This window comes from Ranitomeya imitator, chromosome 1 (genome assembly GCF_032444005.1).
Source record: "Ranitomeya imitator isolate aRanImi1 chromosome 1, aRanImi1.pri, whole genome shotgun sequence".
NCBI classification, from domain to species: Eukaryota; Metazoa; Chordata; class Amphibia; order Anura; family Dendrobatidae; genus Ranitomeya; species Ranitomeya imitator.
Genome location: NC_091282.1, coordinates 1231732276 through 1231749163, shown reverse-complemented (window position 1 = coordinate 1231749163; position 16888 = coordinate 1231732276). Strand labels below are relative to the sequence as shown.

Genomic DNA, 16888 nt, shown 5'->3' with positions numbered 1-16888 from the left:
AGAAAACAATGTGAGAATTATGGAGGGGTTTTTCACTTTCCTCACCCTGGGATCTTTTTTCCCACTGTCCAGTGCACTATGTAGTCAAATGAATGGTGTCATTCAAAAGTGCAACTCATTCCTCACACAAAAAAAAACAAGTCCTCATACGGCAATGTGGACCAAAAAATGATGGGTCGTAGAAGAAGGGGAAAAAACGAAAACGGAAATGGGTCATGTCGGGAAGGGGATAAAAATCAAATATTCAATAAAATTTCGAAGAGGTGACATTGGCAAGGACGTTCATTGAAGGGAGCGAAGCAAATGGAGAAGTTGTGTACATCTACAGTAGAAGTCCTCTTACCACAGCAGATCAGTGACACTAAGAAACAAGTTGAGCCATCTCCAAATTTTTCATGTTTTGAAACCTGAAGAGGAGTGTTTTGGTGCTGCCCTTCCACCTTACTTAGTAAGGTGCACTACACTGCCTCTAGTATTAAAATATGGAGCTTTGGGCTCAGCCCTCAGCTATCATTAAAATTGAGGCAATAGCGCTTTCATCTGCCAAGACAAAAGAGAAGATCTAAGGATATGGACACTTTTGGAAGCACACGTTTGTTTGTTTTTCATAAATGCATATATTTATGGCAAAAAAAATGCACCATTTGGCTTTTAAGGCTGTTTGAGTTCTGGGTTGCTGCAGTGTCAGCATCTGGAACATTACAGATGGCAGGAGAGTGTTGGGGTATACCAGGATGGGGAAAACTGTGTGGGCAGAAATTTAACCATCTTGAGACTGTATAGGAGTCTCAAGATGGTGCTTTGTCGATGGAATGGGCAGACACTGAGGATGGGAGTGTCTGGACTGTGGGACAGAATAGCTCTGTCTCTTGGGAAATGTATCTAGGCACCGAGGGATAGCTGGCAGGAAGTTTAGAATATAGACCATAACAGACCCTATATTGAGGGTCACCAATCTAACCCAAGAAGAGGTGCGAAACCGGCTAAATAAGATTAAAATAGATAAATCTCCGGGTCCGGATGGCATACACCCACGAGTACTAAGAGAACTAAGTAATGTAATAGATAAACCATTATTTCTTATTTTTAGGGACTCTATAGCGACAGGGTCTGTTCCGCAGGATTGGCGCATAGCAAATGTGGTGCCAATATTCAAAAAGGGCTCTAAAAGTGAACCTGGAAATTATAGGCCAGTAAGTCTAACCTCTATTGTTGGTAAAATATTTGAAGGGTTTCTGAGGGATGTTATTCTGGATTATCTCAATGAGAATAACTGTTTAACTCCATATCAGCATGGGTTTATGAGAAATCGCTCCTGTCAAACCAATCTAATCAGTTTTTATGAAGAGGTAAGCTATAGACTGGACCACGGTGAGTCATTGGACGTGGTATATCTCGATTTTTCCAAAGCGTTTGATACCGTGCCGCACAAGAGGTTGGTACACAAAATGAGAATGCTTGGTCTGGGGGAAAATGTGTGTAAATGGGTTAGTAACTGGCTTAGTGATAGAAAGCAGAGGGTGGTTATAAATGGTATAGTCTCTAACTGGGTCGCTGTGACCAGTGGGGTACCGCAGGGGTCAGTATTGGGACCTGTTCTCTTCAACATATTCATTAATGATCTGGTAGAAGGTTTACACAGTAAAATATCAATATTTGCAGATGATACAAAACTATGTAAAGCAGTTAATACAAGAGAAGATAGTATTCTGCTACAGATGGATCTGGATAAGTTGGAAACTTGGGCTGAAAGGTGGCAGATGAGGTTTAACAATGATAAATGTAAGGTTATACACATGGGAAGAAGGAATCAATGTCACCATTACACACTGAATGGGAAACCACTGGGTAAATCTGACAGGGAGAAGGACTTGGGGATCCTAGTTAATGATAAACTTACCTGGAGCAGCCAGTGCCAGGCAGCAGCTGCCAAGGCAAACAGGATCATGGGGTGCATTAAAAGAGGTCTGGATACACATGATGAGAGCATTATACTGCCTCTGTACAAATCCCTAGTTAGACCGCACATGGAGTACTGTGTCCAGTTTTGGGCACCGGTGCTCAGGAAGGATATAATGGAACTAGAGAGAGTACAAAGGAGGGCAACAAAATTAATAAAGGGGATGGGAGAACTACAATACCCAGATAGATTAGCGAAATTAGGATTATTTAGTCTAGAAAAAAGACGACTGAGGGGTGATCTAATAACCATGTATAAGTATATAAGGGGACAATACAAATATCTCGCTGAGGATCTGTTTATACCAAGGAAGGTGACGGGCACAAGGGGGCATTCTTTGCGTCTGGAGGAGAGAAGGTTTTTCCACCAACATAGAAGAGGATTCTTTACTGTTAGGGCAGTGAGAATCTGGAATTGCTTGCCTGAGGAGGTGGTGATGGCGAACTCAGTCGAGGGGTTCAAGAGAGGCCTGGATGTCTTCCTGGAGCAGAACAATATTGTATCATACAATTATTAGGTTCTGTAGAAGGACGTAGATCTGGGTATTTATTATGATGGAATATAGGCTGAACTGGATGGACAAATGTCTTTTTTCGGCCTTACTAACTATGTTACTATGTTACTAGACCACAAGGACGGCTGAAGGGGAGCTAAAAAAAATAGCAAAAATACAGGTTACACAGGGAGTCATTACCGGGATAATTTTGGGGATTGTTTTTTTAGGCTGTTTAACTCATTCTGCAACCAGCAATAGACTGGTTAACGCAATAGTCTATAGAAGGCAAACGGTGCAAAAATGTTATTGCAACACACAATTGCAAAAATTATTCCTAGACCAAAATGCTTTCATATAAGCAAATAAAAAGGTGTCCAAATCCTTTTAAAACAATGAGGAAAGACAGTGTCTGTCCGAAACCTTTGCTCTTTCGATTAAGCGATCTGTGAAGATATTATTATCCAAATCGCCATATCTCTAGGACATCTCAAAAGTTTGCTGAAACTTTTTAAAGAGGTTCGAGAAGAGGAGTAGAGAAGTTCTGAAGTTATACATTGTCCATGCTGGCCCCTACGGACAGACCATACAAATGCGGGCTGGTCTGTCCCTCTTACGCTGCATTAGATGCCCGTCCATCTTGGATTGTGGGGAAGGACTGCTTGCTGGATGCATGTAAGAAGTGACTGCACAAGGGACGACATGGAAGGGACACATTTTTGCCACTGTTGATATTTTTTATATGAGAATGACTTCTATTGTTTTCATCTTATTTCCTGCTAAATATAAAAAGAGATTCATTTATTGCTGAAAATCGATATGGTACCATGAAGGATTGCCTGGTGGAAGCATCATGAAAGTCCCTTCAAGCAAACTGCAGAAACACCTTCTGAAATGTTTCTTCACACCGAATGAAATAACTGCAGATCTGTGTTTTATTTATGTGGTGCGTGTGATCCATCTATATAATCTGTGATAAAGAGCTATGAACTAACACGGGAGAAAAAAACGTGCTAATAAACTCAATCACCCGACTACGCTACACTTGCATTATAGACTTTTATTATTATTATTATTTATTACTAGATGGTAGCCCGATTCTAACGCATCGGGTATTCTAGTATATGTATGCGTAGTGTGTAACAGCCCACGTAGTATATAACACAGCCCACGTAGTATATAGCACACCCCACGGAGTATATAGCACAGCCCACGGAGTATATAGCACAGCCCAGGGAGTATATTGCACAGCCCGTGTAATATATTGCACAGCCCGCGTAGTATATTGCACAACCCACGTAGCACATTGCACAGCCCACGCAGTACATTGCACAGCCCACGTAGTATATTGCACAGCCCACGTAGTATATTGCACAGCCCACGTAGTACATTGCACAGCCCACGTAGTATATTGCACAGCCCATGCAGTACATTGCACAGCCCACATAGTACATTGCACAGCCCACGCAGTACATTGCACAGCCCACGTAGTACATTGCACAGCCCACGTAGTATATTGCACAGCCCACGTAGTATATTGCACAGCCCATGTAGTATATTGCACAGCCCACTTGGTACATTGCACAGCCCACGCAGTACATTGCACAGCCCATGTAGTACATTGCACAGCCCACGTAGTATATTGCACAGCCCACGCAGTACATTGCACAGCCCACGTAGTACATTGCACAGCCCACGCAGTACATTGCACAGCCCACGTAGTATATTGCCCAGCCCACCTAGTATATTGCCCAGCCCACGTAGTACATTGCACAGCCCACGTAGTACATTGCCCAGCCCACGTAGTATATTGCACAGCCATGTAGTATATTGCACAGCCACGTAGTATACAGCAATGTATGCGTAGTGTGTAACAGCCCACGTAGTATATAACACAGCCCACGTAGTATATAGCACAGCCCACGGAGTATATAGTACAGCCCACGGAGTATATAGCACAGCCCAGGGAGTATATTGCACAGCCCGTGTAATATATTGCACAGCCCGCGTAGTATATTGCACAGCCCACGTAGTACATTGCACAGCCCACGCAGTACATTGCACAGCTCACGTAGTACATTGCACAGCCCACGCAGTACATTGCACAGCCCACATAGTATATTGCACAGCCCACGTATATTGCACAGCCCACGTAGTACATTGCACAGCCCACGTAGTATATTGCACAGCCCATGTAGTATATTGCACAGCCCACGTAGTATATTGCACAGCCCATGTAGTATATTGCACAGCCCACATAGTCCATTGCACAGCCCACGCAGTACATTGCACAGCCCACGTAGTACATTGCAAAGCCCACGTAGTACATTGCACAGCCCACGTAGTACATTGCACAGCCCATGTAGTATATTGCCCAGCCCACCTAGTATATTGCCCAGCCCACGCAGTACATTGCACAGCCCACGTAGTACATTGCACAACCCACGTAGTACATTGCACAGCCCACGTAGTACATTGCACAGCCCACGTAGTACATTGCACAGACCACGCAGTACATTGCACAGCCCACGTAGTATATTGCACAGCCCACGTGGTATATTGCCCAGCCCACCTAGTATATTGCCCAGCCTGTTATGAATAGGTAATTCAGAACCACAATGGACCTTGAAGTTCAGAGCACACAGGTGACCTGACAAAAACCACAAAACATAGGACGAGCTCTGAGACGTGGAAACTCTGCTGACCGCAATCCCTAAACCTATCAAACCACACTAGAGGCAGCCGTGGATTGCGCCTAACGCTCCCTATGCAACTCGGCACAGCCTGAGAAACTAGCTAATCCTGAAGATAGAAAAATAAGCCTACCTTGCCTCAGAGAAATTCCCCAAAGGAAAAGGCAGCCCCCCACATATAATGACTGTGAGTTAAGATGAAAATACAAACACAGAGATGAAATAGATTTAGCAAAGTGAGGCCCGACTTACTGAATAGACCGAGGATAGGAAAGATAGCTTTGCGGTCAACACAAAAACCTACAAACAACCACGCAGAGGGGCAAAAAGACCCTCCGCACCGACTAACGGGACGGAGGTGCTCCCTCTGCGTCTCAGAGCTTCCAGCAAGCAAGAAAAACAAATTAAAGCAAGCTGGACAGAAAATATAGCAACAAAAGTAACACAAGCAGAACTTAGCTTATGCTGAGCAGACAGGCCACAGGAACGATCCAGGAGGAAGCAAGACCAATACTAGAACATTGACTGGAGGCCAGGATCAAAGCACTAGGTGGAGTTAAACAGAGCAGCACCTAACGACTTAACCTCATCACCTGAGGAAGGAAACTCAGAAGCCGCAGTACCACTTGTGACCACAGGAGGGAGCTTGATCACAGAATTCACAACAGTACCCCCCCTTGAGCAGGGGTCACCGAACCCTCACCAGAGCCCCCAGACCGACCAGGATGAGCCATATGAAAGGCACGAACAAGATCGGCAGCATGGACATCAGAGGCAAAGACCCAGGAATTATCTTCCTGACCATAACCCTTCCACTTAACCAGATACTGGAGTTTCCGTCTCGAAACACGAGAATCCAAAATCTTCTCCACTATATACTCCAACTCCCCCTCCACCAAAACCGGGGCAGGAGGATCAACAGATGGAACCATAGGTGCCACGTATCTCCGCAACAATGACCTATGGAATACGTTATGGATGGAAAAAGAATCCGGAAGGGTCAAACGAAAAGACACAGGATTAAGAACCTCAGAAATCCTATACGGACCAATGAAACGAGGCTTAAACTTAGGAGAGGAAACCTTCATAGGAATATAACGAGATGACAACCAAACCAAATCCCCAACACGAAGTCGGGGACCCACACAGCGTCTGCGATTAGCGAAACGTTGAGCCTTCTCCTGGGACAAGGTCAAATTGTCCACTACATGAGTCCAAATCCGCTGCAACCTGTCCACCACAGTATCCACACCAGGACAGTCCGAAGACTCAACCTGCCCTGAAGAGAAACGAGGATGGAACCCAGAATTGCAGAAAAACGGCGAAACCAAGGTAGCTGAGCTGGCCCGATTATTAAGGGCGAACTCAGCCAACGGCAAAAAGGACACCCAATCATCCTGATCAGCAGAAACAAAACATCTCAGATATGTTTACAAGGTCTGATTGGTTCGTTCAGTTTGGCCATTTGTCTGAGGATGGAAAGCCGAGGAAAAAGACAAATCAATGCCCATCCTAGCACAAAATGCTCGCCAAAACCTCGAAACAAACTGGGAACCTCTGTCAGAAACGATGTTCTCTGGAATGCCATGTAAACGAACCACATGCTGGAAGAACAACGGCACCAAATCAGAGGAGGAAGGCAATTTAGACAAGGGTACCAAATGGACCATCTTAGAGAAGCGATCACAAACTACCCAAATGACCGACATTTTTTGAGAGACGGGGAGATCCGAAATAAAATCCATAGAGATATGTGTCCAAGGCCTCTTCGGGACTGGCAAGGGCAAAAGCAACCCACTGGCACGAGAACAGCAGGGCTTAGCCCGAGCACAAATCCCACAGGACTGCACAAAAGAACGCACATCCCGCGACAGAGACGGCCACCAAAAGGATCTAGCCACTAAATCTCTGGTACCAAAGATTCCAGGATGACCAGCCAACACCGAACAATGAACCTCAGAGATAACTCTATTCGTCCACCTATCAGGGACAAACAGTTTCTCCGCTGGGCAACGATCAGGTTTATTAGCCTGAAATTTTTGCAGCACCCGCCGCAAATCAGGGGAGATGGCAGACACAATTACTCCCTCTTTGAGAATACCCGCCGGCTCAGGCAAAACCGGAGAGTCGGGCACAAAACTCCTAGACAGGGCATCCGCCTTCACATTTTTAGAGCCCGGAAGGTACGAAACCATAAAGTCAAAACGGGAGAAAAACAGCGACCAACGAGCCTGTCTAGGATTCAACCGTTTGGCAGACTCGAGATAAGTCAAGTTCTTGTGATCAGTCAAGACCACCACGCGATGCTTAGCTTCTTCAAGCCAATGACGCCACTCCTCGAATGCCCACTTCATGGCCAGCAACTCTCGATTGCCAACATCATAATTTCGCTCAGCAGGCGAAAACTTCCTGGAAAAGAAGGCGCATGGCTTCATCACCGAGCAATCAGACCCTCTTTGCGACAAAACAGCCCCCTGCTCCAATTTCAGAAGCATCAACCTCAACCTGGAACGGAAGCGAAACATCTGGTTGACACAACACAGGGGCAGAAGAAAAACGACGCTTTAACTCTTGAAAAGCTTCCACAGCAGCAGAAGACCAATTGACCACATCAGCACCCTTCTTGGTCAAATCAGTCAATGGTTTAGCAATACTAGAGAAATTACAGATGAAGCGACGATAAAAATTAGCAAAGCCAAGGAACTTTTGCAGACTCTTCAAAGATGTCGGCTGAGTCCAATCATAAATGGCCTGGACCTTAACAGGGTCCATCTCGATAGTAGAAGGGGAAAAAATGAACCCCAAAAATGAAACCTTCTGAACACCAAAGAGACACTTTGATCCCTTCACAAACAAAGAATTAGCACGCAGGACCTGAAACACAATTCTGACCTGCTTCACATGAGACTCCCAATCATCCGAGAAGACCAAAATATCATCCAAGTATACAATCAGGAATTTATCCAGGTACTCTCGGAAGATGTCATGCATAAAGGACTGAAATACCGATGGAGCATTGGCAAGTCCGAATGGCATAACTAGGTACTCAAAATGGCCCTCGGGCGTATTAAATGCAGTTTTCCATTCATCGCCCCGTTTAATACGCACAAGATTATATGCACCACGAAGATCTATCTTGGTGAACCAACTAGGCCCCTTAATCCGAGCAAACAAATCAGATAGCAGCGGCAAGGGGTACTGAAATTTGACCGTGATTTTATTTAGAAGGCGGTAATCAATACAAGGTCTCAGCGAACCATCCTTCTTGGCCACAAAAAAGAACCCTGCTCCCAATGGCGATGACGACAGGCGAATATGACCCTTCTCTAAAGATTCTTTTACATAACTCCGCATAGCGGCGTGCTCAGGTACAGATAAATTAAACAGTCGACCCTTAGGAAACTTACTACCAGGAATCAACTCGATAGCACAATCACAATCCCTATGCGGACGTAGGGCATTGGACTTGGGCTCATCGAATACATCCCGGTAATCAGACAAGAACTCTGGGACCTCAGAAGGGGTGGATGATGAGATAGACAGAAATGGAACATCACCATGTACCCCCTGACAACCCCAGCTGGACACAGACATTGATTTCCAATCCAATACTGGGTTATGGACCTGTAGCCATGGCAACCCCAACACGACCACATCATGCAGATTTTGCAACACCAGAAAGCGAATATCCTCGTGGTGCGCAGGAGCCATGCACATGGTCAGCTGGGTCCAATACTGAGGCTTATTCTTGGCCAAAGGCGTAGCATCAATTCCTCTCAATGGAATAATACACTGCAAGGGCTCCAAGACAAACCCACAGCGCCTAGCAAACTCCAAGTCCATCAAATTCAGGGCAGCGCCTGAATCCACAAATGCCATGACAGAATAGGAAGACAAAGAGCAGAGCAAAGTAACGGACAAAAGAAATTTCGACTGTACCGTACCAATGGTGGCAGACTTAGCGAACCGCTTAGTGCGCTTAGGACAATCGGAGATAGCATGAGTGGAATCACCACAGTAGAAACACAGCCCATTCTGACGTCTGTGTTCTTGCCTTTCAGCTCTGGTCAAAGTCCTATCGCACTGCATAGGCTCAGGTTTATGCTCAGATAATACCGCCAAATGGTGCACAGATTTACGCTCACGCAAGCGTAGACTCACTCAGACCAGCAGGCATAGGAAATCCCACCATGACATCCTTAAGGGCTTCAGAGAGACCCTTTCTGAAGATTGCTGCCAAAGCACAATCATTCCATTGAGTGAGCACAGACCACTTTCTAAACTTCTGACAGTAAATCTCTATCTCATCCTGACCCTGACACAGAGCCAGCAAATTTTTCTCTGCCTGATCCACTGAATTAGGTTCATCGTACAGTAATCCGAGCGCCAGAAAAAACGCATCAATATTACATAATGCAGGATCTCCTCGCGCAAGCAGAAAATGCCCAGTCTTGAGGGTCGCCACGTAATAAAGAAATAATAATCTTAACTTGTTGAACTGGGTCACCAGAGGAGCGAGGTTTCAATGCCAGAAACAGTTTGCAATTATTTTTGAAACTCAGAAATTTAGCTCTATCTCCAGAAAACAAATCAGGAATAGGAATTCTTGGTTCTAACATAGAATTCTGAGCCACAAAGTCTTGAATATTTTGTACTCTTGCAGTGAGAAGATCCACACATGAAGACAGACCTTTAATGTCCATCACCACACCTGTGTCCTGAACCACCCAAATGTCTAGGGGAAAAAAAGGCAAAACACAGTGCAAAGAAAAAAAAATGGTCTCAGAACTTCTTTTTTCCCTCTATTGAGAAGCATAGTACTTTGGGCCTCCAGTACTGTTATGAATAGGTAATTCAGAACCACAATGGACCTTGAAGTTCAGAGCACACAAGTGACCTGACAAAAACCACAAAACATAGGACGAGCTCTGAGACGTGGAAACTCTGCTGACCGCAATCCCTAAACCTATCAAACCACACTAGAGGCAGCCGTGGATTGCGCCTAACGCTCCCTATGCAACTCGGCACAGCCTGAGAAACTAACTAATCCTGAAGATAGAAAAATAAACCTACCTTGCCTCAGAGAAATTTCCCAAAGGAAAAGGCAGCCCCCCACATATAATGACTGTGAGTTAAGATGAAAATACAAACACAGAGATGAAATAGATTTAGCAAAGTGAGGCCCGACTTACTGAATAGACCGAGGATAGGAAAGATAGCTTTGCGGTCAACACAAAAACCTACAAACAACCACGCAGAGGGGCAAAAAGACCCTCCGCACCGACTAACGGGACGGAGGTGCTCCCTCTGCGTCTCAGAGCTTCCAGCAAGCAAGAAAAACAAATTAAAGCAAGCTGGACAGAAAATATAGCAACAAAAGTAACACAAGCAGAACTTAGCTTATGCTGAGCAGACAGGCCACAGGAACGATCCAGGAGGAAGCAAGACCAATACTAGAACATTGACTGGAGGCCAGGATCAAAGCACTAGGTGGAGTTAAATAGAGCAGCACCTAACGACTTAACCTCATCACCTGAGGAAGGAAACTCAGAAGCCGCAGTACCACTTGTGACCACAGGAGGGAGCTTGATCACAGAATTCACAACACCAGCCCACGTAGTACATTGCACAGCCCACGTAGTACATTGCCCAGCCCAAGTAGTATATTGCACAGCCATGTAGTATATTGCACAGCCACGTAGTATACAGCAATTTGGGCATCATATCCCTGTTAAAAAAAAGAATTAAAATAAAAAATAGTTATATACTCACCCTCCGTTGGCCCCTGGATCCAGGAAGCGGTTACCGATGCTCCTCGTGCGCTCCAGTCTCAAGAGTGCATTGCGGTCTCGCGAGATGATGACATAGCGGTCTCGCGAGACCGCTACGTCATCATCTCACGAGATCGCAATGCATGGCGCGGTCACCAGAGCGTCGCGAGGAGGGGCCGACGGACGGTGAGTATATAACGATTTTTTTTTTTTATTATTATTTTTAACATTAGATCTTTTTACTATTGATGCCGCATACGCAGCATCAATAGTAAAAAGTTGGTCACACAGGGTTAATAGCAGCGGTTATAACGCGGTCCGTTACCGCCGGCATTAACTCTGTGTGAGGGGTGAGTGGAGGGGAGTATGCGGGCGTCAGGGGACCTCATTCCGCTGCCTCCAGTCATCAGGGCAATTACGCAATTGTCTGATAGACGAGGCGGCGGCTGCTTACACTACTAGGCCAGGTATCGGGGAACTCACAGTGAGCGTATGATATATACACCTCTGATCCCAGCGCATGGGATATATATATATATACCCCAGTACAGTCACTACCAACACCACAATAACAAAAGTAACTACTAGCTGCCTCCACCGATCGTTTATACAGGCCAATCAGACATCCACTACAGCTCATGTATGGCTTTATCTTACTGTAGCTCCTCTCAATGAACGCCCTTGTCAATGTCACCTTTTATTTTATCCCCTTCCCGACATGACCAATTTCCGTTTTTGCATTTTCATTTTTTTCCTCTTCTTCTAAGACCCATAAATGAATCCCCAAGCCTGGTGTCTTTTTTTTCCCCAGAATAGATCTCCTATTGTAATTACCTGGTCACTGCAGTGGGTCCCTACTTCAGCAGTTCTCTCATTTCCCCAGTTATAATTAGTTTCTTTCTTCCTCATATAATTAATTCCATAAGTCCTAATTCAATGGAGATTGAAGTGTCAGCTCTTTCTCACCTCCCGAACCATAATGAATCCCATATGTTCAATGTGAGGGTGATATGTCCCCTCCCCGGAGACGTCTTACTGGATTTTAAATTTTGTCTACAACAAGCTACTTTATTACATTTTTTTTATGTTGATGGTGGTGGTTATGTATATAACCTTCTCATGATTTCTGCTGCTTCTTGTCACGTACCCGCTTCTCAGCATGTGACTGGGGTTGCGCCTGCAAGGGTTAATCTATCTCCTCTCTCTCAGTCCAGCATTGAACCTCTGTCCTATGCTGTAATGGGAACATAAATCACACCGACCCAGGCCACACACCCGCTCATACACGCTGCCACCACTCACCGAACACACGGGCGATGAGCCCCGGAAATATTTCTTCTACTGTCTGCCAATCATAAGGTTCACGCACTTTAAGGCTATGGATTCTTTAGAGCATCAATGTTCAGACTTATTAAAGTTTTAAGCTTTAATAGAAAAGGTACAGTGCTTACAATAATAAAAAGAGTATAAAAATATGGGAATGAAAAGTGACATACAAATATGCAAAAACAGTTATAAAAATAAAGGGAGAAAACTTACAGAAATATCAAACTTTGCATTCTGATTCTCTGTCCCTGAGGGAGGGAGAAATATGGAATGGATCACATCAGTTTCCAGGATGCCCTCACATGTGAACATCTTTCTTTGTGTGTAGGCCTAATTTATAGAGTCAACCTGAAGGTCAAATTCCTAGATCAGCCTCTCAGGTTAATATTATAATTGCTGGTTTGTGACTGGGCCATGGCCACTCCGCCAATGAATATATTATTTCCTCTGAAACTCTTTGTGTAATGTTTCTAATAGATAGATAGTGTCAGGCTGTAGTTGACATCTCTCTTCAAAAGGGCCAGAAGGTGTGAAACGTTTCCCCTTCTTCCTGGTTCTTAGCCAGACCCCCTGGCGAGATTGGATTGTTTTTTAATTTTTCCTTTTTCCTCCCCTTCTTCTAAGAGCCAAAACTTTTTCATTTTTCCATCCAGATAGCAATATGTGGGCTTGTTTTCATCGGAACGACTTGTACTTTTGAAAAACTCCACTCATTGTATCATGTGGTTGAAAAATGTGGAAAGCCCAAACAAAATTCCAAGTGCGTTAAAAAAAAAGTGCAAATCCTCCACAATTGTTTTTTTTTTTTTTTTATTTACTTCAATCAATGTATGGTAAAACTAAGCTCGCAACATGATTCCCAAGGTCAGTATGATTACGCAGATACCAAACATACATATATACTGTATATTTTTTTTTAAAAAATAACAAATTTGCAAAAAGAAATTTGCTTGTGTCGCCATTTTCCAAGACCTGTAAAGTTTTCATTTTTGGGATATGGCGCTGAGTTATTGCATATATTTTGCACCCAGAGCTGACGTTTTTATTGATACCATTTTGAAGTAGATATGATGTTTTGATAGCCTCTTATTACATTTTATTGCAATGTTGCGGCGGCTAAAAAAAAATGTAATTTTGCCGTTTCTATTTCTATTGTTATTTTCGTTACACCATTTACCGATTGAATACATTTATTTTATATTTTGATTGATCAGACTTTTACTAACGCAGTGATACCAAATATGTGTATTTTTTATTTTTTTAAATTGTTTTATTTTTAATGGGATAATGGGGGGGGGGGGGGGTGATTTCAGCAGTCGCCACCCAATATGACTGCACATCGGGATTTCATAATTTTCAAATGCTTGGAAGTTAGATAAAAAAATCAAATATGGGAAAATCTCTTCTATACAATTAAGCTGTTATTTCCTTTCTTCCTTTTTGCTCTACACTCATGATGAATTTTCGGAAATACTATGTATTCTAATGGGAAAAAATAAAATATTTTAATGACAAATTACTAGGTACGCCTTGAAAAAAAGGGGCAGTCTATTACAGGCTTCATGTGCTCAAAAGGTGGTCACCTAGACAGGAAATCAAGTCTGTGCAATCTGGAAAGGCAGTCTACTGAAAAGCAGCTCAAACTTCATTCATGCGCTTAAATGGTGGTTATCTAGAAAGGAAGACAAGTCTGTGTCATGTGAAGAGGCAGTCTACTGCAAAGCAGTTAAAACATCATTTGCTTGTATTGTGGCTATCTAGAGAGGAAGTCAAGTCTATGTCATGTGTAGAGGCAGTCTACTGCCAAGCAGTTAAAACATCATTTGCTTGTATGGTGGTTATCTAGAGGAAGTCAAGTCTGTGCCATGTGAAGAGGCAGTCTACTGCAAAGCAGTTAAAACATCATTTGCTTGTATGGTGGTTATCTAGAGGAAGTCAAGTCTGTGCCATGTGAAGAGGCAGTCTACTGCAAAGCAGTTAAAACATAATTTGCTTGTATGGTGGTTATCTAGAGGAAGTCAAGTCTGTGTCATGTAGAGAGGCAGTCTTCTGCAAAGCAGTTCAAACTTCATGTGCTTGAATGGTAGTTATCTAGAGAAGTCAGGTCTGTGTCATGTGGAGAGGCAAAGCAACTTAAGTTTCATGCGCTTAAATGGTGGTTACCTTGAAAGAAAGTCACACCTGGGTTTTGTGGACCAGACGTGAAGTGCACATTTTGAGATCTTCTAATTTGACATGAGGCCGCATTACTGACACTCTTGTAATTCATTCACTGCGCCATTTCTCAGTTTCTACGTTATCACTTTTTCCAGGGTCTGAGAATGAAGTCACACAAGTGAATCGTTGCCTTGATGCGGCCAAAGCCTGCAACGTGGACCCCACTTGCCAGAAGTTACGAACAGAGTATGTAGGCCTGTGCATACGTCCCATGCCACGGACTGACTCTTGCAACCGTTCCAAATGTCACAAGGCCTTGAGGAAGTTTTTTGACCGAGTCCCGGCTGAGTATACCAGTGAACTGCTCTTCTGCCCTTGTGAAGACATTGCCTGTGCGGAGCGGAGGCGGCAAACCATCGTTCCGGCTTGTTCTTATGAGTCAAAAGAGAAGCCCAACTGCCTCGCTCCACTAGACGCTTGCAAGGGCGATTACATTTGTAGGTAAGCTACTTCATTCCAGAAAATGTCTTGTTCTTCGGTTCTTTGTAAATTGTTGTCTACATTGTTATACATACAGCAGTAGCAGAATGAACATCTAGTATGGGGCCCATGGAGAAAGGGTGCCAAGCTTTGTTTGGTTCAACACCTGTTGGTGAAACCCTTGTCCCCAACTGAAATACATTTTAAGCAATTGCAAATTGGGTGATTGTCCTAAATTGTATGGAAAGTGCATGGAAGGGAAGATCAACACAAGGCCCTTGGGTCGTTTGTGGTCCATATTGATCTTTGTCTATCCGCTACCTTCTATGTGATTCATTGAGCTTAATTTGAGCTTCAGTAGACAAGTACAAGGAGGCCTGGATGACTTCCTTGGAAAATATAGTTTTACAGGTTATGGGCACTAGATTTTGTGATGGAACGTTGATCCAGGGAACTGGTCTGATTCTATATGTGGAGTCGGGAAATAAATTTTACCATAATATAGAGAAAATAGCATCTGTGTCATTGGTTTCGTTTTACTTCCTCTGGATCAATTTGTTAGAGTATGGGTTAAACTTGAGGAACTTATGTCTACATTCAACCTTGAAGCTATGAAATTGGAAATCATCCAGTTGTCCCTTGACTGGAGCTTAGGATAAGTAGGACTGACTCAGAGGCTGTGGGCAACTTCTACCCGTGCGCTGATAGAAGCTGCTCAAATGTCCCAATGATCAGACATACCAGACCAAGGAATCTTGATGGGGACCCACCTACTGCATCACGTCATCAGTTCTTTTCTGCTTGGGCTCCTTCAAAGGTGATTGACGTAGGAATCTTGTGGTCCATTCTTGGGCCAGTACAACCTAGTGGGGCAGAACAGAGATTTACCTTGCTGTGGTTGCATAAATATTTCTAAAAATAAGTTTACATGTTCAGACAATCCATAGTTTCACTGTATGGACCTGAATACATACATAAATACACTACCTGATACTGCCCGATTGTACAGTATGGCCCCCGTGTTAAGCTTTGTTTTTTAAGCCACCAGAGAACAGCTAATATTTTATGAAACGTTTCATCTGGTCATTTCCCCTGTAGTATTCAGTTGGAAATACACAGATGGACCAGGTCAACCAGCAAGGACTGTTTACCCTGGTTTATGGAGAGGGGTCCCGGGCAGGCAATGCCCATAAGTCCTAGTAAGCCATATTAAAAGAGTTTCTGGTGATGAGACATCAACTTTTATCTCTTCTCTCCTATTGTTTACAGAGTAAAACTGCATAAAACTTAAATGTAAAATTTATATATCTTTGTCTTAATATTGACGATCAGATTTATACAACTCAATAAGTACAACTCTCAGCACGTCCTGCCTGCAATGCTACGCCCCGGTCCTACAACAACAGATGTGAGCTGGAGTGAAAAGCCATGCTTTTTAATTATCACTTTGCTCCTGACATTTAATATTCTCGAGGGGATTTTAAAGGTCCTTGAGTTAAAGTCCAATAAACCCTCGACTTAGATACGCTACAAGACTCATAATGGCAACGACCATGAGTGATTGTGAGGCGAGTACTGGAGGCAGCAAGTCAATATCCATCGTGGAACATGTCATAGATCTCCTGACAGTAGATTTGAAGAGGCCTAAGAGACGTAATGTAGCTATCCTTTCTTGTCCATGAGTAGCACTGACTAACACGGTGCAGATGGGGGCTTATACACAGGGATGGTTGGAGTGATTGCGCGAATAGACTGGAATAGACTCGCAAAACCTTCACATTATCCACTAGAATTTTAGTGTAGAGGTTTGTGGCAGTGGCTGAACCACGCAAGCTTTGCTGCTACTGTGGTCGCACAAAAAGGAGCATCAAACCGTCAGTGATATACAGTCCTGCCCCAATGGTGGAGATCAGACAAAGCTCTAATCTCCACTGTATAACTATATTTAGGCTGTAATGGTGGAGATCAAACAAAGCTCCAATCTTCACCGTATAACCATATTTAGGCT

General features: G+C 43.8%; 1 protein-coding gene across 1 annotated transcript in view; it reads left to right on the top strand.

Annotated features, from left to right (window-relative positions):
• GFRA4 (GDNF family receptor alpha 4) overlaps positions 1–16888 on the top strand; it is a 518921-nt gene that overhangs the window by 487639 nt on the left and 14394 nt on the right. The window contains exon 5 of the mRNA XM_069745134.1: positions 14556–14901. Within this exon, the coding sequence (XP_069601235.1) occupies positions 14556–14901 (346 nt within the window). The remainder of the gene's footprint in view (positions 1–14555; positions 14902–16888) is intronic.